This window comes from Acanthaster planci, linkage group LG08, assembly GCF_054643075.1.
Source record: "Acanthaster planci isolate LZ-2023a linkage group LG08, COTS_SCS, whole genome shotgun sequence".
Classification (NCBI taxonomy): domain Eukaryota; kingdom Metazoa; phylum Echinodermata; class Asteroidea; order Valvatida; family Acanthasteridae; genus Acanthaster; species Acanthaster planci.
This window is the reverse complement of record NC_141784.1, coordinates 9,385,873-9,407,404: the sequence shown is the minus strand read 5'-3', so window position 1 is coordinate 9,407,404 and position 21,532 is coordinate 9,385,873. Positions and strand designations below refer to the sequence as shown.

The 21,532-nt window shown below is 40.8% G+C and overlaps 1 protein-coding gene across 1 annotated transcript; it reads left to right on the top strand.

Annotated features, from left to right (window-relative positions):
* The first annotated feature begins 3,667 nt into the window (after nucleotides 1-3,667).
* On the top strand, nucleotides 3,668-19,936 carry LOC110979406 (uncharacterized). The gene is made up of 8 exons (XM_022235171.2): nucleotides 3,668-3,880; nucleotides 11,262-11,338; nucleotides 13,256-13,402; nucleotides 13,654-14,361; nucleotides 14,759-14,886; nucleotides 15,525-15,744; nucleotides 16,520-16,582; nucleotides 17,299-19,936. Exons 2-8 carry the CDS (start codon nucleotides 11,287-11,289, stop codon nucleotides 17,481-17,483), a joined length of 1,503 nt encoding a protein of 500 aa, XP_022090863.2. The 5' UTR covers nucleotides 3,668-3,880; nucleotides 11,262-11,286; the 3' UTR covers nucleotides 17,484-19,936.
* The last annotated feature ends 1,596 nt before the right edge of the window (nucleotides 19,937-21,532 follow it).

The window sequence follows — 21,532 nt, the reverse complement described above, 5'->3', positions numbered from 1 at the left end:
AGCAAACATTTTTATGACATCTTTATGACTTTTTTACGAAACGTATGAGCAATGCTTTTACGGAGATATATTGACCTACTACTAAACAAAATCAAAATAACGTTTCATGACGCTTTGACATTAGCAATCTGCTGAACGTTTTATTTGCCTTCCAATCAACGTGCAAGTTTCATTGCAATTTTCATCTTCCAATTGTTCCTGCAACGAATGAATCCCCAAGGCAATCTTCCACTTGTTCCTGCAACAAATGAATCCGAGGCATTGCATCCACTAGTACAATGTTTTTACGGAGATATTTGACATACTACTAATAAAAAGTAAAACTGAAAATGTTTGTTACAAAAATGACAGAATTGCAACAACACTCGATAACCACGACCTCTTAGGGTCAATATGAAAATGAGGTCACAGCAACATTGTAATGATATTTTTACAACGCAACTTTCAGATCTATGTAGGCTGCTAGAAGGGGACGCTAGCTGAAATTCCCTTCCTTGTTCTGTCAGACTCCAGGGCTAGGACGCTGTCAGTAGAGGATCTACACGGGGTGAACCCTGCTTGCTGGGGCCTCTGTCTGGATAGAAGGAGAGGCCATAATTCGCTGAAGGATTAGGGAGGTGACTACATATGAGGGAGTGGAGAGGAGTGTGATAAGACGATAATTAGCCAGACTCCTGACGTCTCCTTGTTCCGTGTTCTTACAGAGGGATACTATAATTCCTTCCCTCCATTCAGGTGGGACAGTCTCTGATTCCCATATTCTACCATAGAGGTTGGTCAGCCGGGGTGCCACTGTGTCCAAGGAGGCCTTCAGCATATCGGCGGTGATTCCGTCTACAATAATGATGTTGAGAAAATATCACATCAACTCAACACATTTTAAAAACTATCCCTTTTCAAAGAAGCGTTGGTGATGCTTTCGTCTATTTAAAGATTTATGAATTGTTTTAAGAATGTTATTATCACACATCACACGTCATAATAACAGCTGTTCAACATCTTAAGAACTGCTATAAATACACGTGCAGGTAACATTCTCAAAACACAGGCGAACAAATTTTATAACTTCTTAATAATGTCATAAAATATTAGCAATATTTGTTTTTCGCTTTAAAACCTGTTTCAAATATTTCTCAAAATTAATGTCAGATAAAACATCACATTGGGTACATTTGCATAATTTCATTACAATGTTTCTGTGCTTTACATATTGTTTCTATGCTGTAATTAAAATGTCATTTCAAAATGTTTTTGTCACAACATTGGCGCGACCTTCAAAAAAGTTGTCACAGCATTATGTGTTTGCTGGGGTCCCACCTCTGCAGTAGGAAAGCGCACGTTATAAAGCCTGGTTTCCATATCGACGTAAGAAACGCAGAGAGCAACGCAATCAAGACGCAAACTGCAACGCGGCCATATGGAAATATGCCAAACGGAGTGCCGCTGACTAGCCCGCGTCTGTCTGTCTGTCTGTCCCTGATCAGATATGCTATTAGCGGGGCGCCTTGTTCGTATACTAAGACCGTTAATTTGTTGGAAAACATGTTACTAAAATGCAAATTCGCAAGTCCATAAAAAGAAGAAAAAAGACCTTCTTTGTTGTCAACGGTTCTTGCAAATTACCGACTTCACTTAATAGCTTGGTGGGATGCTAGACCCTTGTAACTGATTGATTTCAGTGACATCAAATTCCATTTCAGGCCTTAAGCGGGGCGCATCTAGGATTTTTTCCAGGGAGCAGGCCCGTCTGATTGTTGCTTGCAGGCGGACACATACAGATGCACTGACCTATTTTTTATTTCTATAATTTCGAATTAATTTTTTACATTTCATTTATTTATTTATTTTTTATATCAGAGCGGATGGGGGGTCCACCCACCCCTCCCTCTGGTTTGTGGTTCCTGGCGCGGCAATTAGGCCTGAAGCTTAACCTTGGCATTGACGTAGCAAAACTAACCGAGTTCTGTGAGGTCACAATTAGACAATGTCACTATTTGTTCGGCCTAGTTGAAGTATCGACTTCTGATGAATCAAACTGATGTACATTACTGTACACTTAGCGACCGTTGCGCGCCGGTCCGTGTGCGTATCAGTGGCGTAACTAGGGTGCTACAGCTGAGGGGGCACCTGGGGGTGCACAATTTTTTTCAGAGAGCTCTGAAAATAACTGAACTAGGTGCCTGTCTAAACGCCTACCTCCATAAATGGACGTAAATGTCCATTTCAAAATTTGGGGGGGGGGGCACCCTACATCACTTTTGTATAATCTCGTACGTATGATTTGTTAGGCTCACCCACTAGTTGTAAGCAGTACGTTCAAGCTATAACCTCTGCGTACGACTTGACAACCGTGCACACAATCCATAGCGGTGCATCGCTAAATCGCTAGATTTCCGACACGATTTTACAACACGAGGTGCCATAATCGGGAAGATCTTAGAGGTATTTCATTAACATAATGCTAATTAATCATTGCAAAGACATTCAACCAACGTTTCCTTAAAAGTCATACAAACGTCATTAAAACGTTTCCAAGACCATGTCGCCATAACATTGTTGTCGAATATTATGAAAGCTTTTAGGCATAACATGTCTATCACGTTGTAAAAACATCGAACCGTCGCAGGAAAAGTGCACATGTAAACAAAACGTAACGCCGTTATTTTAGGGCCATCAACGGCACATCCTATGTTCCTGAATAATGACCATCCATTACGTAATCACTCATTCAATTCATTTTTGCAGGCTTGAAAGAATTCCCCATGAAAGTGTGTGCTTAACTGGCTCAAAAGTGCTTGTTGGTTACCCAGCCCGTGAGTTGGGCATGTCTAACCGTTGACAGGAAGATTGGAAATCATGTAAACAAGTGACTCTTAATTGCAACGTACGTTTCTGGAATAGCCTTTGGTTTAATCAGTAACATAATAACATTCTCTACTACATCAGAATCGGGAACAAATAAACAGGACCATAGCAACAACAAAGAATCTTGACCTCATAGTCAATATACAGGCAAAGACAGAGTACATGACTGCAAACTAATATCCATATCCATCACCCCAGGTCTATGTTGATGCAACCCCACTTTTTGCCCGCTCCGAGTACCTCGCACCTGTGGTGGCGTCAAGGGAATCTGTCGCTAAGAGAGAGAAAAAAAACAGTGGCTTCGATCCCCCTTTGGAAAGTTTGCAAAAATCTGGAAAATCGCTATACACTCTAGGTAGATAGCAAGATCCGGTTCAATATGATACATATAAAGTATATGACAGTTCCACTCTACGGATGCCAATCACAGTTAATCAGTGACTGTTAATCTTTTACAGTACAGAGAGCAAAATCAGTGTCTTGCCACATCTTGTTACAAGAGCATGTCACACGAAACAATCGCATAGCAAATTTCATTGTAAGCAACGACGCATGCCACCATTAATGCAATGTGTGAAGTCTCGGCAGTTGATATCTTTGCCCAACTCTTCGTTTGCCTGATGCGAAACCAGCAATAGCATACGCTTTTTATGCTCCAAAAAACTGTCGAAATATTACCACCTGGTGAAGAAAATCGTTATGATAATCGGCTACATAAGAATCACGTATCCAAGCAACGCACATCCCCCTGTCCTGATTGGCCCAAGGCGATCGATTGTTATATAAAATATAGGCGTGTGGAATGGTGAAATTACTGCTGACTGTCCCAGCCAAGCGCAGCACGCGGGATACTACCCCCATTTTCATAGCAACCGCTGCATCATTAACAAACTCTGGAGAGATCGGTATTAAATAGTGCCCGGTTTGTCGCTCATTATTTGTTATTGCGGGATTATACTCGAAAAGAGGAAGTTACTGTCTACTAGAGGACTGTGATCTGATTTCATTTGACCTGGTAAGTAATAGTGAGCGAAACCATATTTTTGTCTTTTGCTTTCGTTTGTGATGCTGTAACATGTTCCTTCGTCCATTAAAAAAATACATGTACTTGCGCATGTAGCTGTGAAACCTATATCGGTTCCTTCGGGTTTGAAAGCGTCTTCCCTCATATCAGAATAGTTGGCATTCTTATCCTAGTAGCGAACATTTTTTTTATCAAGCTTTTAGTCCACGATCTGCAGCTTATGCCAGAACTGTGCCTGTACCTGCATCTAATCAGCGAAATTCACATAATTCTTGAGATCGGCACCAATCAACTGTTCTATGCATAAGCGCGCTTCATATCGGCAAGCTGTATACGTGGGAAACAAGGCCATGGCTTAAACGCTCTTCGGGTTCGATGCCACAGTCGGTTTGCCTACCACTTTAACCGTAAAATTAGCCATTTTCTGATTCAGTCTGAAGAGGTCCCACGCTATACCTTTGGCCTTAAGATTGAAGAGATTACGCCTTCTTATAAGCATTAGGCCTTTATATTATGCAGTCATCTCCCACTAACCCGCCCTGCATACCACATCCCGTATCATGGCCGCAGGTACATAATTGCATTGAGTTCCATTTATAGCCTTTATAGCGGTCGAACTGCTGTGGTAATGCTTTAAAAAAGACGTCGATTTTCAAAACTGCTTTACGAACCAGTTCATAGATAATATAACCACATGAATGTTGTCTCTGTGCCTTTAATACACATTGAAATAAATGTATCCCCGTGTTCACCTGGAGTTGTTGTGGCAAATAATGCAAAGTAGGTAGCTTCCGTTTTTAACCGTATTGAAAACGAAAGCTCCCTACCGTGGTTAATTGGACATCTTTGATCCATTTCAAGTGGATTTTTGTAATCACTGTGCCAGAGATTATTATACCGTATACATACGGGTATATTTGCGAACCAGACACGATGTGTTCTTATTTCCAGGCTGGTGCCATAATTTATTCAGCACAGCAATGGCTAGGAAACTTTAAAGCACAATTCCCTATTTGCGCAATAATCCTCTATTCAAGCTCTTGTTTATGATTAACTTGAATTTCTTTTTTGAAATACCGGTAAGTCGAATGGTAACACTCATCGTGGTATATTATGGGGCATGTTCTTCAACAGGCACCAAAATAAATTATGCGCACACCAAATCGAATTATAATGCCAACGAACCACGTCGTGTGGTTAATTCGCCAACCCTAGATATCCACATCAAATCATTTCGGTGAGAACGTAAACATCTCCTGCATTCCCAATGGTCCGTCATGCGTGCTTGATTTACCGAAGAGAACGAGATGATTTTTTTCTAATACATCAAAATTAATTGTCTGGCTCGGGGAAAACCGTGCACGTTGACCGAATTGCTACCACAAGCTGTGAGGGTCATGATTCATTCGGTGATACATTATGAAGAACACTCCAGAGCGGATCCCTCGAAGACAAAGGAGCCACATTTTGTAAAAGAAATTTTTATTCTATTTCATTTTCTTCCTTCCAAAACGTTTAAAACCCCCAAAATGAAGCTTCATCCTAGAAATGCCATGAAAAAGTTGAATGAAAAAAAATCCGATTTGTTTAGGTCTCTTAATGAAGTCTGCCCCTTACATTTGGTTCTGGATCTGCCCTTAATTTGAGAGATTTAAAGTGGCCGCTATGGTCACGTGACAAATATTAGAGGAATCCGAAATTCTGCAGACCTATTATGTCAATGTTTCGGCGCACTTCTCAATGTTTGCTAAAATTGGTCGTCTTATTAAATGTTTTTCTTTGAAGATTGCCCCGTAAATGCATCCCAATTCTAAATGAGTCCATTTATTTTTTCGAATACCTTGATCTACCGGTACTGCTCTCCACTTTGAACAACTTTGATCGCGCTGACAATTTAACGACAACGAAAAATGAGCGCATAGCTTGTCTGGTTTTAAGCATACACACAAATAATTTTGAGAACATGAAATGACATTAATGGAATTTGCTTCTCGGTGTCCGTTATATGGGCTCTATCAGCAATACAGGCGCGCTTACTGTGTAGTTTGGTCTGCAGCACGGTTGTGGTGACTTGTAAAATATGTATACTTTTGAAAATAAGGTCCGTGGTTGTCGCTAGAAATAACGCACGCAGAGTTATGCGACAAAATGGCGACCACTGGTAGATTTTCAATTGGAGCTCATGCAGAACAAATGACCTTGGTACCATGGTAAATCGACCAGCAGTTGTAAAATGTGACTTAACCTAACGAAATGAGTCATGGGTCTCTCGAGCCATTTTTGAGTTAATAAGCCCTTATAAGAACCTTGTACAATGCAAATCAATAGGAAATCTTACGTTTGTCCACATAACGAAATTTCCGATCCCCATGACAGCCAGTGTATACGGCGTGTTCCCTAAAAATGGTGCAAGCAAGTGCAATCCATTATAATAAGAAAATGTCAACTGCAGTATTTTTTAACTTCCTTGGTTTTACAAAAAACAGTTTTAGCTTGCTGATGCTCTTTATTTTCATTTATTTGCTTTGGGCGAGCTAGAGATGTGGCCTAGTAAACACAAGCACCAAAATTGACCTCGTTCACGAGTCGGCCATTATTCAATAAAAAAACGAGGTTTGGGAACCTAAGAATAAAAAATGACAGCACTGGAAAAGTCCACAGTATTAATTTAATTTAAGATGATGAATAATTTATACATTGTGACTTATTGCATCTAATGTTTTAAGTAGCACTGAAAAAAAATGAAAGTGAAGCATGGACCCTAAAATACTCTGATACCATCCCTTTTGACAGATCGCAAGAAATAAATTCAGGAAACATAATCAACTTGAAAATGGCTTTCTTGTGAATAAAGTCTATTGAACTTATGCTAATGTTAAGTATAGCAGAGTTGCTCCTCAGCATGTTAAGTGCAACCGCTGTGGGCATCTCAAATCAAACTGGAAAAATGAAATGCACATTTCGTTAGGCTTAATGATCAAGTTGGACAGTGTTTCCTTGAAACCTGTGTAGCACCATTTTGCAGGAGACATAAATCGTCAGATCATAGGGCTTACGTGTGAGTTCGATTCGTTACTTGAAAAGGCTTTAACTCTCTCGCAATGACTTTTTTCGTATAAACAGACGGAGATAATATAGGCATTTAGAAATGAAGGGCCAATGTGGCATTTGCAGTTAATGGTGGAATACTAGGCAAGAATTGTGCTAAATAGATAACTGATTCAGGAAAGTATATGCCAGACCTTGTGCCGCCCAATGTACCCCACTCCTTACTCATTCCCCTCCGAAAACCGCAATAGCAAGCAACTGGAACGGTGATAATAAGAATCCACTTCCCCTAGTCTCAGAAATGTCTGGACATGCCACTTACATTACTACTTTTTCCTATAGCTGTCATGAATATCAGCTTGGTAACTCCAATAATACAGATGTGTTTTCGTATCATCAATCATTGCTTGTCTGGATTTTCCAAGGGAGGTGTATCTTGGATCTGATTTCTTCCCTGTTTCCAGAATCGTGTTTCAAAGTCCAGTCATGGGAACGCAGGTTAAACTGGGTTGATAGTGATAAAATGTAGACAAGCTTAATTATAGCTTTTCTATGCTTTAGTGCAAGCCAGGTATCCCTAACAATAGTGAAAACAAGACCTCAGGCAATAAAATGACGACCGGTAATCTTTTTGAAAGTAATTTTTTTTTGAGGGGGAAATTCGACCACCATTTCACAAACTCCAGTAGCCCTATTGCACAAGTCCTTCGATACCTCTTGAATAGACCTATAACATAGTGGCGTCTATAGCTTTGTTTTCATATATACATTTCCCGACGGCAGTGAAGTGGGACACGGTATTTCAAGCCCCCATAGACAGCACAGGTGTCAAAGTGTGATGTCATTACGTTTTTAGGTCTTTGAAGGCTTTCCCATCAAACTATTCAAGGACGTGGACCTCTGTGTATTTCCAAACTTTACAAACGGAACCGGCAACTGGTTCGGGGTTATTAAAACTTATACAATCCATAGGAGACAAACATAAAGGGCGTCAATGTAGTGACTACTCCGACCAATAACGAGATCGAATAATTAAATCGATGACGATGTGTAATATTGCACACAAGTGAAAGAGGCATAATATGGGGCAAATATTACGGTCCACGTAGGCTTAAATAGTTTACAAAGATTTAGAGGAATTTAAGACCAAAGCCAAGTATTTGGAGGCGGACATGTTTGGAGATATATATCATCGACTGCGTGATGTGACCCACAGAATAATAGTTTATTTGCCGGTGGATTACTTAAAAATTTTGCCTTTCCGAGCCATTTTTGCCTGCGGTTAAAGAAAAATCCTGGTGGTCTCTGAGTAGGAAAGATGCGGGGACGGTAAATATGATTTTTCCACCGACATTGTGAAAAAAAAGTAACAAAAATTATCACAACCCTGGCTGTTTTGAGTGTGAATTACCTCTCTCATCAATTTTTCACGCTGAAACTCTCTCATTTAATATTGTATGAAGATCAATTACTTCCTCGAGGTGACTTACAGCAGAAAACGTTGTCGACTGGCGCGGCTCTACGTCGGTCCTGCCATACTTCCTGCGTCGTAAATGGCGCTTTGTAAACTGCGTCTTTTTGACAAGACAGCAAATAACAGTTTTATCCGTTGCAGAACACTAAAATGAACATCTGAGCCTACCAGTCTAATTACGTGACGATCTTTCAACCGGCAAGCAGGGGACTAGGACCTTTCAGGTTTTCAAACCAGGGAACTCGGAGGCAAACTGTAAATGTTTTCTAAACTGACCCTTGGAAGTCAGTTACTACTGATATCTTATAATTTAAAGCAATATCTTCCTTCTATCAAATGCGACGAGCGTTTACATGCGTTGAAGGCTGTGGTACTTTGTTTCAATTAATTCTTAGGCTGTGTCCAAATTACGTGGCTGCGGCTAGAAAATACACAAGAGTCTATGGTTATAGCTGTTGCCGGTTCCCGGGTGTAATTGGAAGCTGCAGCCAAGTGATTCGGAAGCAGTCTTATGGTTACATTCCAAGTGGCCCGAGGAAAAAAACGAGGTTAACTTTCATTGGGGAAAAATCAAAGCAACAAAATAAATATGATGGAATCTAATTTACTGTGATGAAAAATTCAAATTTGAGATTAAATATCTATTAGTGTTTCAGGTCAGATTTTATATAAACAAAATGAATGGGAGGCCTGGAAGGCATGCTAATCATAAACTAGTCTGGTAAATTTGCATTTCTGAAATAGATTCAGGGAACACGATCAAAAATGTGTTTTGTGGGTCGTACGAACCCACACAAGGACTAGATGACACTGCGTCTCTCTGCCTCTAGGAAAACTGCTTTACTTTAGGCGGACCGTGAATTGATTGTCATCATGCTTAAGGTCTGAACCTGCCCTCCCCCGGAAGGTTTCTTGGATCCACTCCTTGGCGATGTTCTAGAGACGATGTACAGTCATTACACAAAATTGCGAAAGATTTTAATTTCCTTTGGTTGAAATCAATAGAACGGACAGGGTTGTCTCCATTAACTTAACCTGTAAGGCCAAGAGAACTTTAAAATCTCTTTGTGTTACTCTAAACGACAATTGATAGCTGCAGGTGTATCCTTTGTTCTAAAAGGAACCCGATTCCTTGTGCCGAAAGCATGTATCACCTGCCTTTATCCAAATGCCCAAACAAATTACTTGAGCAATCTCATCCATTATTTCTCCAATTGTCTTTGAAGGACAACTTGCCAGTAGCTAATGAGGGGAGTATAAACAAAGCGTTGCTACGGCAACAGCCCAAATGGCGGTAATGGCACTTGGCACTGTGCCAGTGGCACAGGGGGTCACCCAAATGTGCGGCCAGATTAATGGTGGCCAACTATCACTTTACGGAAGAATATTAAAACACGTCTTTCATCTAAATTGCTCGAAATTCACATGGCAATTTATTTGATATATACCGTAGACTGTCGTTTGATCACGTATGTTCTGTCCCCATAGACTGTGCATGCATTTAGTTTGTGTATCTGCGCATGTGCAATAGTGACATAATGGTCGTCGGCCTGAAAAATTATTCTAGCATACGACGCGCATCGGTGGTGACCCATGTGAGGGATTTGTCCTGCCCTTTCCCTTGAAGACCTCGTGTGTAAATAAATTGCCAGGAATCTATCAAATGGTGATATTTAATACCTTCTAGTAAGAAAGATCGCCGGAGGGTAGTAAAGGAAATTGGAAAATGTCAATTTTACGACAAGTATAATTATGAAAAATTATTTTTTTTAACCTAAGTTTGTGTATAATTTTTACAATTTTGTCGAGTTTACCTTCAAATAACTTTGATGCCACATGAAAGACTAGTACAAAAAAGGTTATTATGTCTAGGAAGAAAACCATTTTTGAAATGGTTTTCATTGGGACTGATTTTCGTCATTTTCCGTGTTTTTCACCTTACTTAGTGCCCAATTTCCGCTCTGAGTTTGGCAGCGGTCAAAATGTCTGGATTATGGACATGGCGCACACGTACACATACCTGGATATGAGTGCGTTTGGGTACGAGTTGACCTATTTCATTGCACGAATACCATGAATACACGTCAAATTGCCCGACTAAAAGTCACAAACCAAACTTTCCGTTCTCATCCATACGGTTTCCTTCTTGCATGATACTTTCTCATTAGTGTTTATGATATCCTTCACCATTCACAAGTAGAGAAATGTCAGAGACTCATTTCGGCAAAACTGAAAAAACCTCTGAAATGTTGGCTTCACTTTCAACTTCTGACTCTGTTACTTTGGAGGTAAGTGACAAAAACGGGCAAAAATTTGACACAAATGGATTTTTATAGTGTGCCAGTTATCAAAAGGGACTTTAAGTGTTTAAATTCTAATCGGTGTGGAAAAAAGGGGCAAACAACTTTATCTGAGCTTGATGTTGATCGATTACTTTTGGGGTCAACCTGCCCGAGTCAAGAGCCATTTCACCAGCTTCTGTCGCTATAGTGGATTCAGTGCGCATGCGCACAACTAAGTGAGGGGCACGAACATGATGCAAGTTACTGTACATCATACTCATTAACTCACAACATTTTTAGTCACGAAACGTCTTAATGGCATTTCTATTATTCCTTTTCAGAGACCAACACCGATCATTGTATATTCCTTTTAACACAACCATTGCTTAAATGTAACAAAAGACTGACACTCATTTCACTAGTGTAAAGATCAATGAAGGTTTTTCTCCTGAAATGAAATCGTCTTACTCTGATGACTGTATAAAATTATTGTATCAATTGGGGGGAATTTCGAATAGCCCTTCTAACTGAGTATAAAAAAAGAGTCTTCGTGTCTTTCTTATACTAGGTTTTCATCGGAACGGATAATCACCATGGATGCAAAAACAATGCTTTCTCTCCTTGCTGTAATAGCGTGTTTTACAGGTGAGTATAAGCTTTGTTTTAAAGACCCCTATGTACACAGGTTTACAGGATTTTTTTTTAAATATGCAAATTCACATATTTCCATTGTATAATTCGTCCCGAGGAATCAATAAAAGTCGCCATCTGTTAAACATTTTCAGTTGTTTTACAATTGATTTCAAACCTGGAGCACAAATTTCCAGCAAGGGGCTTTCGATTTTGTCTTGTTTAGGCAGAAAACATTTTTTATCACATAACACATGTTTGTCATAATTGCAAAACCTCATTGTGACATCCTACGAACACCGCTCTCTCCTTTGCTTGGTATTCATAGATACATTAGTTATTCATTTCACTTTTATGTTTCGTAAAAAACAAACGTGAGGCTCGTTCTTGGCACATAAAACCACACCAAAGGAAACGTGAAAGGGTTATTCAAGTTTTTCCGATACATTTTCGTCTCTATTTTATCATTGTTTTTACTCAGAAGAAAATTATGCTGTGCTTGCCAATTTTTATGGTTTCCGTCATAAATTTAATGTTGCAAATTAACTTAAAATTAAATTTTTAATTTTAAAATTGAAATTAACTGCTTGTTACATATGTCTATTGGCTTTCAAGAGCTTCTGGTCAACTTCATGACTGTGTTGAATATTGCTTGAGGACACAACGAAATGCAAAAGCAAAGAACTTTTTGATATAGCAGAAGCATTAAATGCACATTTAATGAAATGAAATCTGAGTTCAGTCCCTGAATTCGACAGGGAAGGAACAGCTCAGACGAATTACACCTACAATGGCCAAATTTGAACATGGAACGGCATATTCCAGAAATGATTGTGCCATTGCTTACGTTAGCTCACCGATATTGTAATTGGTGAGATAATGTAATATAGCTTGGAGCACCAGAGATACACACCATTAAGCCATTGTGGTTTTTCAAGCAGACAATCATTCAAGAATAAAACACCTGATGTCACTTCAGCTCAAACATTTCACAGTTCACTCATTTCATCGTCCCGGATTGTGTCCTTTTGTGTTATAAAACATGTTCCCCGGGGAAATGATAATATTTTGGAAGATCAGTAAAAAGTAGAATTATTGTTAATACACTAAAAAAAGAAAAAAACACACAAAATGTGCGGTTTTTAGTGTGACTGTCGAGAAAGACATTTGAAAGTCAAATTTCGACTCCTGAGAATCAAGTGCATGATGGGCAAGTGGTAATCCCAGTCACATATTTCACACGTTACATTATAGGGTAGTTTCCTTTCAACAAGACCTTTGAACTATGTAAAATGATTGATCCAATTCGGCTGTCTTACACTTGATATTTTTGAAACATAAAATACGTGTATTGACCTCAAGAAGTACATCTGTGAAGTTTCAATTGACAACATGGGTTATTCCGAGTGCATTGCCTCACGCTTGTCGGCCCTGCCCCCATTGAGAACGTTAGTGGAAAGGTTGGTCTTTTGGAGAACTTGTCTCCGTAAAACAAACGTCCCATTGAGATTTCCACAAATCTGGTGTCAAACTGCGGAGAAAGGAACTGCAACAATACCCGAGAATATGTCAGGGGGGGGGGTGGACTCCGCCACCGGCTCTCATGGTTAACTTAGAGTTAGACTATTTAAATTGAAATAACTGCTACATACATCTAGGCTTCCAGGAGTTTTTGCCAAAGTCATGACTAAGCTGCATTGTGACACAATGAAAGCATCGAGGAGACTGATAACGTGTGAACTGGTCTCTGATTGCTGTCATTCTATCTGTATTGATGATAGTACACTCGACACTTTTTATATAGTGTGTTCACCCCATTTTGCAACTACGGTAGAAGTCTCTCCTTGTCATTTTAATTTCTCTCTTGTTCATTAAACTTGGAAAGTTTAAGCTAATTTCTCTGCACTTTGTCTTTCATGGCTCATCTCTAAGAAACGTATGCCCAAACAACAGACCAGACAACGGCTACCACACCTGCAGAGGCCACCACGTCGACTACAGTAGGAGAAGACACAACAGCTGTCACAGCAGCCACAACAGATGCAACATTAGCAACAGAGGCAGCAACCTTACCAACAGGTAAGGAAGCTAATGTAACTTATACTCAGCTTCGGTTCCGGCTACTACCCCGGTAGATGTATGCTTGTGCATACCATTCCATGTTCGAGAGTTTACATGCTCTTACTAATCAGTCTTGCTTTTCTCTCAACAAATCTAGACTATACGCGGGTAAGCGCTACCGAGTTCATTTATGCGGTGATTTTCCCCAAACCTGCACTGAAAAATTATCCCGTGCAACTATAACACTTACTTTTTCAACCATGCTACAGGTTCAACTACCCCCGAAGGAGGTACGGCGACAACAGAAGCGAACAGTGCAACAAATACAGTAACAGGCACGCCTGGTGCAGGGTCAACTATCCATGCAACAACGTCGCGCGATACAACAGCAATTTCTCACAGTGGAGGAACGGACGCTCAGACCGCAACAGTTGCTGGCGGTGGGAAAACTACAGCGGCTGGCGGAACAGAAACTTCGGGGACTGCTGCTGCTGCGACCACAGCAACGGATGGACCAACTGGGGAAGTTGGAACCACGGCAGCTAACGTTGGTGAGGGAACAGGCGCGACAACAGCAGCCACACAGGCAAATACTGCGGGAGCCAACACCGCAGCTACGACAAAAGGTGATGAGGCAACGGTTGCAGCAACCGAGGGAGCGACTGAGGCAGAAGCAACGGGGACTACAGCAACAGGTGCTCAGCCGACGGCTGCAGCAACTGAGACACTGGCCATGGGGACTGCAGCAACAGGTGCTCAGCCGACGGCTGCAGCAACTGAGACACTGGCCACGGGGACTGCAGCAACAGGTGCTGAGGTAACCACCACAGCAGCTGCCGATGAGAAGACTACGGTGGCCGTTACTGGGGGGATTTCATCAACTACTACTGATGCAACCTCAGCGGCAGCTGTTGCCTCGACGTCTGGAGGGACAACACCATCACACACCACAAAACATGTCACAACTGCAGCTCCTCGTGAGTTTAAGAACACACCAACAAACGCTCATCCCATGCAGTGACTTTTCTCCTTCCATACAAGTAATGAGATTTGGCTCAGGAATTTAACACTCAGCACTGTACCCCCAGGCAAACGTTCTTGTATGCTCAGGTTGATTACTATATCTGAGGAAAAACTGGGGTGAATTTTGTATAAAAAGTCCCTACAAAATTGGTTTCGTGAATGAATATGAATAATCGTTTTGCGACTAAGAACAAACCTAAAACTGCACATTACCAACATGGAGAATGGGCCCGAGTTATTTATCAACTGTTTAAGCGGTGGACAGTTTAAACCATCCGACCATCTTTTGCTTTTTCAAGGCTATCTACACATTCACGTATGCTCATTCATTGCAAAATGTTTCTTTCCCAGTTCCGAAGACATTTGAGTGCAACATGAGAATTACCGAGATCGGCAACGGGCAAGCTAATTTCACAGAAGACTTGGCAAACTCATCCTCCGCCGCATTCAAAGAACTGAGCGAGAAAGTGTGCACTGCAGTGAGTTCCATCCGATTTTGCATTTGTGTGTATATTGACACTGCACAACCTTCCGGATTAGCGTCGGGCGCTTTAACCTCATTATGCTCCAACCTGTACCCCGGACCCATCTGGAGTTGCTATCACTGCACACCCCATGAGGAAGGGGATACTTTAGCTAGCAATTTTTTTCCCAGAAAGCCCCAATAAATGCATTCAGCTGTTTGCTGTATCCAGGTCCGTCTGCACCCCAAACGTTTGCCGTGCTAAAAAGTGATTACAAATCGAGCAACCGTTTAGCTTCCTCCAAAGTGCATTTTTTCCCCCGAAATCAAACTCGATCTCAATTTCTTAAAGCTGCTACCTATTAAAAGAGTGTCTATTTTCATTTCTACCTGACTCTAAAATGACGGATCCAACTTAAGTCAGTCATTTTTTGTATCTTTGTTGTCCAATAAAATGGAAAATTTGCATGCCAGCTGTGTAACCACAGATTTAAAATTCATGCAAAATCAAAATAAGTTACACACTAAATACAAACCCAGCCCACATGCAAGTCCCAGATTTAAAAACAAAATATTGAAACAATAACCACACCGCGCGTGCACCCATGGTAGAATGATTTTGAAAGAGCCAGCCTTCAACATTCCCCCATCTAGGTCACAGCTGCTACAAACGAGTCAAGTCTTGCGGTAACAGGTTGCACAGTAACTGAGTTTAAGAGCGGCAGCGTGGTGGCGGTCTACCAACTAGAATTCCCGCCAGAGTCGAGTGTGACTTCGACTGTACTGCTTGAGAAGATAAAAGAAGCGTTTGCTAACTCGACCGACCCACTCATCAAGCAGTTTGGGGTGGACCTAGAGTCGATCATGGCCGTAGGTGAGTCGTACGTGTCGACTCGTACCAAACTATTCCTCGTTGGAAATAGGTGACATGGGTTCTATATCCCGAAATGCAAACTCAAAATCGTAATTTTTTCACACAAGACGCGGCTCATAGAATCAAGTTGGCCAGATAACCAAGGGGCTCATTTTGTGGGTGTAGGGCTTGCTAATGAACTAGTAATGCTTTTAGTTGCGTATCCAGGTCTAAGGTTGGGGCTGGGGGAATAATCCTCCCTGACTATCCCCCACCCGAAAGAAAGATGTAGTACAGTTTTCTCAACTAATGGAGCTCTCAATCCCTAAAATGCGACCCGCTCTGTGAAAATGAGTCACATGTCAGAGCCACTTTGAAAGAATCTTACACAGTGTTTAAGTAAAGGAATCCTCAACATTTAACACCTACACAACGTCCATTTTCATTGTACCAAACTGAGTGACGCATCAAAAGAAAGAGCTCAAAATCCCCGATCTAATACAAATTAAAATTCAAAAGTAGCTCAAGAGACTTGTGACACTTTTCACAGAGGTCACAAATATGGTGTCCCTCCACCTGCCTTGGTCTGTGCCCCCTACTGGATAAACCCATGATTATTCTAAAACTTTTTCTCAGCTCTAATCTGGGGGCGGCAAAGACATTAGCACTACGCTGCATGGTGTGTCAAATCCACCCAAGTGTAAAATGAAGTATCTTTAAATTGACTGCATTTTCTATCATTTCAGCTCAGCTGTTTATGTTCAAGTCAGTCAATCTTTCTTCCCAAACACTCTAGAAATTCTACCGACTACCCAAGCCCCTGTTATAACTACCGGTGCCGGCACTGTAACACCATCAAGTAAGTTCGGTAAATGTGAAAATTAATTTGACGCGTCTGACTTTTCGCCCAACGTGAAAAACTATACCAACAGCACAAAAAGATGGGAACTACCATACTTATTTTCATATCTTTGTTGCGATGCCGTAATCTTCTCTGTGGGTGACCTTTCACTGATAATAAAGGTTCTTTTCTTCAACCATCCTTTAAAGAATAAGAAATAATAAGGAACGAAGAAGGTGACAGGCAACTTTGCCCCATTTCAGCTAGTCCCCAAGCTTGTACCACATCCTTACACAGTCAACCCTTTTCAGTTCTTCAAATAGATTACATACTGTAGACGGTTCAACCGTCTGCAACTGTCAACAAGTGTTCCACTTCGCCTACCCCTGCCGCCCTTAAACAGCACTGGAACGGGCTAATCCTTTCGGGATATCATTTCTTGGATCCCCCTCATTGGATGCCATTTGGATAGGCCCTCGCATTTCTTTGAGTTGGTCAATTTGTATTTTACACCCCGAAACCAATGACGTCAACATCCGTGCCAGCTTCCTGAATTTACATGTAAGAGCAGCAAAGCAGCCACAGTGCTATGACTCATAGCCGTGACCACGGCATGAAGTTGTGAAAGGGATTTGCCCATTCCAGCACTCCGTAAGGCCCAAGGGCGGCGGGAACGAGAGAGAGGTGTTTCACATTGATTCACAACGGTTATTTTGTTGTACATGCCTCCGCAGAAGGTCAGCCTGCGTCTATGGACGGACTCTCCCCGGGGGCTATCGCTGGTATCGTGGTGGGTGCGGTCCTATTGGCACTAATCCTCATGGTAGTCGTGGTCTTCGTCGTGATGAAGATGAAAGGCAGCGGAGCCAAAGTGGCCAGCGAGGACACCAATCCCCAGCCAGCCAGTCACCACGAGTAGCAACAATGGCAGATTTCAGCGTGCCTATATATAGCGGTGGATGAACTTGTCCCAATAATATAGAGATTCGTGCCTAGGGCCTGTTTACACGGAAGAGCGACGACAAAAGGTGGCAATGTGATATGCGCTGCCGGGGTAGGCCTACTGTTCATTCACACACAATGAAAAAAACATTCTGTTTTCAAATCATTATGCTAATGACATTCAGCAAGTAATGGATCTTTTCGCTAATAAATTCGTAATTATGCGCTCATATCATGAGCATAACGGGTCAGGAGTCAGCTGCTTATTGAAAATGTAGACTTCTGCAACATTTTCTCTCTGGTTCTGCAAAAGTATTCACTTCTTTTCTTCAGATTGGCGTCCCCTTGCAACTAGCATTCCGTATACCCTTAATTCCAAGTAAATTAACAACCTATCTATCCATGTAGCCTTATGGCTGCCTTGCCTAATCATATTGCAGATGGGGATTCCGTCCAAAGATGAGTTTGTTCAGAATCGAGACTGTTTTGTTGTGACAACTGTATGAGGCAAGTTGGGGTGGATAGGGGTGGATGGGGAAGGACAACACCAGATCGAACCGGTGTTAGGACCAAGAACCGAGGGCAGGCGCAAAGAGGCATTGATCATTTATGGCTGTTGGAATTAAAAACGAATGCACACACTTCATATCCTTGATTTGAGCTTGTGCACTTATTAGAAGTAATCCCTGTTTAGACCAGCGTGCACATTGAACATGTACAACACCGCATAAAAAGTTATAGTGCCTTTCCCTTTACAACATTTCATTTGAAACTATTTTTGTGTACATACATTCAAGTCCGCTGTTGGTTTTTGAGTTTGAAACTTTATTACTGTGGCTATTTTAAAACAGTTGTATGGTAGCATAGCACAACATACATGTATTTGGAAAAAGTATCATAAATTAACTTTTACGAATATAAAAATTTGAAAGATGAAATCATAATATGAAGTTCGATTTCATCGGTCAATTAAATCACCGAAACAACCCTGATTTTTATTACAAACTTCATAATGAGCTACTTTGCGTGAAAAAAGTCATTCATGGAAACCCAGAGACTTTTTGATGAGCAAAACATTGATTTTTTTGGGATGTTCATAAGTGTGGATGGGCATGCTTAGAAACGTTTGACACATAACATAAGGATCCCTGTGAAATGCGATGTCTGTTGTCTTTCATGGGCTACCGTACATGTACATTGTGAGTCAAAAATGCAACTAGAATACCCTGGAATCTACTTCAAGAGAATTCCGTTGAGGAAAATGAAATCGGTCTAGAAAATATTTTCATTAATTTACATAAAAAGGGATGTTGTCATAATGCTCTAAATTAAAGCTAGTTTCGTTTGTATATACATTGTAATGCCACGCAAATTCAATGGACAATCGGGTTAGGGGCAACAGGGGTTCTGCCCCTCCCCTAAAAAGAGCTCCCTTTTTGTTAAGAGTTAATTGAAAAAAATTGCAATATGTCGGTATGTTCATTTTTCTTCCTTCTAGAAGGTTGTAAAAAAGTCTCATCATTTAGAAAAGCCATGAAAGATTACATTTAACAAATGGCCCCCGAAAACAATTTGGACCCCAAGAAGGTTGTTCTGGATTCGCCCGGGATACTACTTTGTAAATAATATTATGTTTATCTAATTAGATAGGTGAAAGATGTTGCAAATATAAACAGAGTCTTTATCTATGAGAAGTATTTTGATATGAAAGATATTTAGGAATACCTTTGGAATAATGCAGCTTTCCTTAAAGCCATTTCCTTTTCCCTCGAAACCCAAAGTGTTGCTTGTTTTGTGTGTGATGCAGCATTCCAAAATGTGTAAATTCATCCACAGTTTTGATGCAGTTTTACAGACGTATGTACGCTGGATTTGTCATCTGTTTTTCCACGTTATTGGTACTAAAATTTCATCATTTTTCTCAGAAACAGGAAATTCAAAGATAAAGTATTTCAGTGACACAGAGTTCGTGGTCATCTGGGAAGCACGGAAACTGCGCAATAATCAGTTTTGGAAACAAAACTTTAATGATGTTATTTCTTAGAAACATGAAATTCAGTGAGAAACCAGTCCAACAGTGACAAATGTGCCGCAGGTGAGAGGGCTCAGTAGCAGAGGGATGGCATGTCCACCATTGCTGACGACCTCAGGTGGTAGCTGCAGGGCTCTACCTTACACCTGGCTGGATGAACTCCGTGTGTCGACGTTTATCATTGAATATCGCAACAAATTATCGAGTAAAAACGGGCAATTTATAATTCCGTACAACATTGATAAGATAAACAGAGGAAAACCAAAATACCAATGTCTTTCGATGCCTTTTGCACTCTTCATAGATGATTCAAGAATTGATTGGTGTTGAAAATCGTATACTGTCTTAGAGTAACACCTGTGACATATAAGTTAATAAAGTATTTTACCCAAAACTCATGTTTGGCTCCTGTAAGTGATTTTTACGAGTCTGGCGGTAGGATATAGTAGTACGAAAGATACCAATGAGGCACACATAGAGCGATCAGAGTCTGTATTTTCGTAATTGTATTTTGTATAAAGACATTAAAATCTCATTTCTTGTTCTTTTTTTGGTTTGTTTTTTGTTTTGGCTTTTCTTGCTTGGAAAATCCGATATGGTTTATATAAAAGTGGGAATCAGGAACTGTATGCTAAAGATATTCTCAAGCTCATTGTTTTAACATAAAGAGTTATATTGTACATGTATATAATTGTTGATTGAATATGATTTCTGATTGATTACATTACATTCTTGATCAGCCTATTCAAGATTGTCCAATGTTTTAATCCTTCCCTTTGAAGAACAAATTAATTATACAAATAATTAAATCGCTAAAATGCTGCCGCATTCAATTTTCTAGAAAGCAAATAAACAAACAAACGCACACATACAACTTTGTGCAGGCGTGCCATACACAGTGCGGACCTCTGCACAAAAGAAGTCCACATAATGTAGGGTGCGATGACGTAGTGTGGACTCGTACACGTCGACACAACGTTCTCCGGCTCTGAAAAAAAGACCTTTTCAGAGGCAGTTTGGGGTTAAGGTTATCCGTGGCAAAATGAAGAGGAACAGTCCAGGGAATCACCATAAAAAATCCAGCTTGAAGGAGTTATCCTAGTTAGAGAAAAAGGAGCATTTTCCTCAAGTTTCCTTAGCCACAGGAGAACAAAGGAAAGTCCACACTTTCTTTGTAAAACAGGTATGTGTGGGGCAGCATGTTTCGGTTCCCATCCCCTGCGGGATATGCCTTTGGCTATGTTGTGATTTAAAAAGAATCTCAGTCTTTTAACACATGGGCTGACCTATTATATCACACAAGTCAATTCCTGTGTCCGTGATAGCTCAGGCACTGAAATACGCTGTGTTTCATCTGAGATGGACCGCGCTACTTTACACGTACAATGCGTTTATTCTGTCTTATCTGTGAGCGCAAGAGCGCTTATACTCAGAAGAGTGTTAAGTGTGAGATATTCGTTTGTATGTGGGTATGACATAACGGGTTAAACACAAAGAGAACCCTAAAACATTACATGATAGTGCCAATGTCCGCATGAGTAAGTCTTTTATCGTGGAAATTTGTAAATCCCAGCAACTAATAGAATAAACAGTAAAAAGAGCATATTTTTGGAGGTGTCACAAAGTTTTCCGAATATAAATGCCCGTAATCTCGCAGTTCCGGTGCAACATTACATCACGCAGGATACAGAATAATGTATGTACCTTGCAATGGGAAGGACGCACCTTGTCACCTGCGGACTCATCATTCCCTGAAACGTAGACTGCCAACAGGAAAGTACATCTGTAATTAGTTAGCAATAGCATTCACTAATAGCAAAGTCTGTCACAGAAACGTCACAAATGAACATCACTGCTTGCCACAACAGTAAACCTTGTTGGTCTTTGAGTGGTTTTAGATATCAGGACTGCTTTCAAGAAGAAGGTTAGCCCGTTGAGAAGCACTCGGCAAGACGAGCTCCAAAAACTGTAAGTCGACGCCTGGCCTTTCTTCA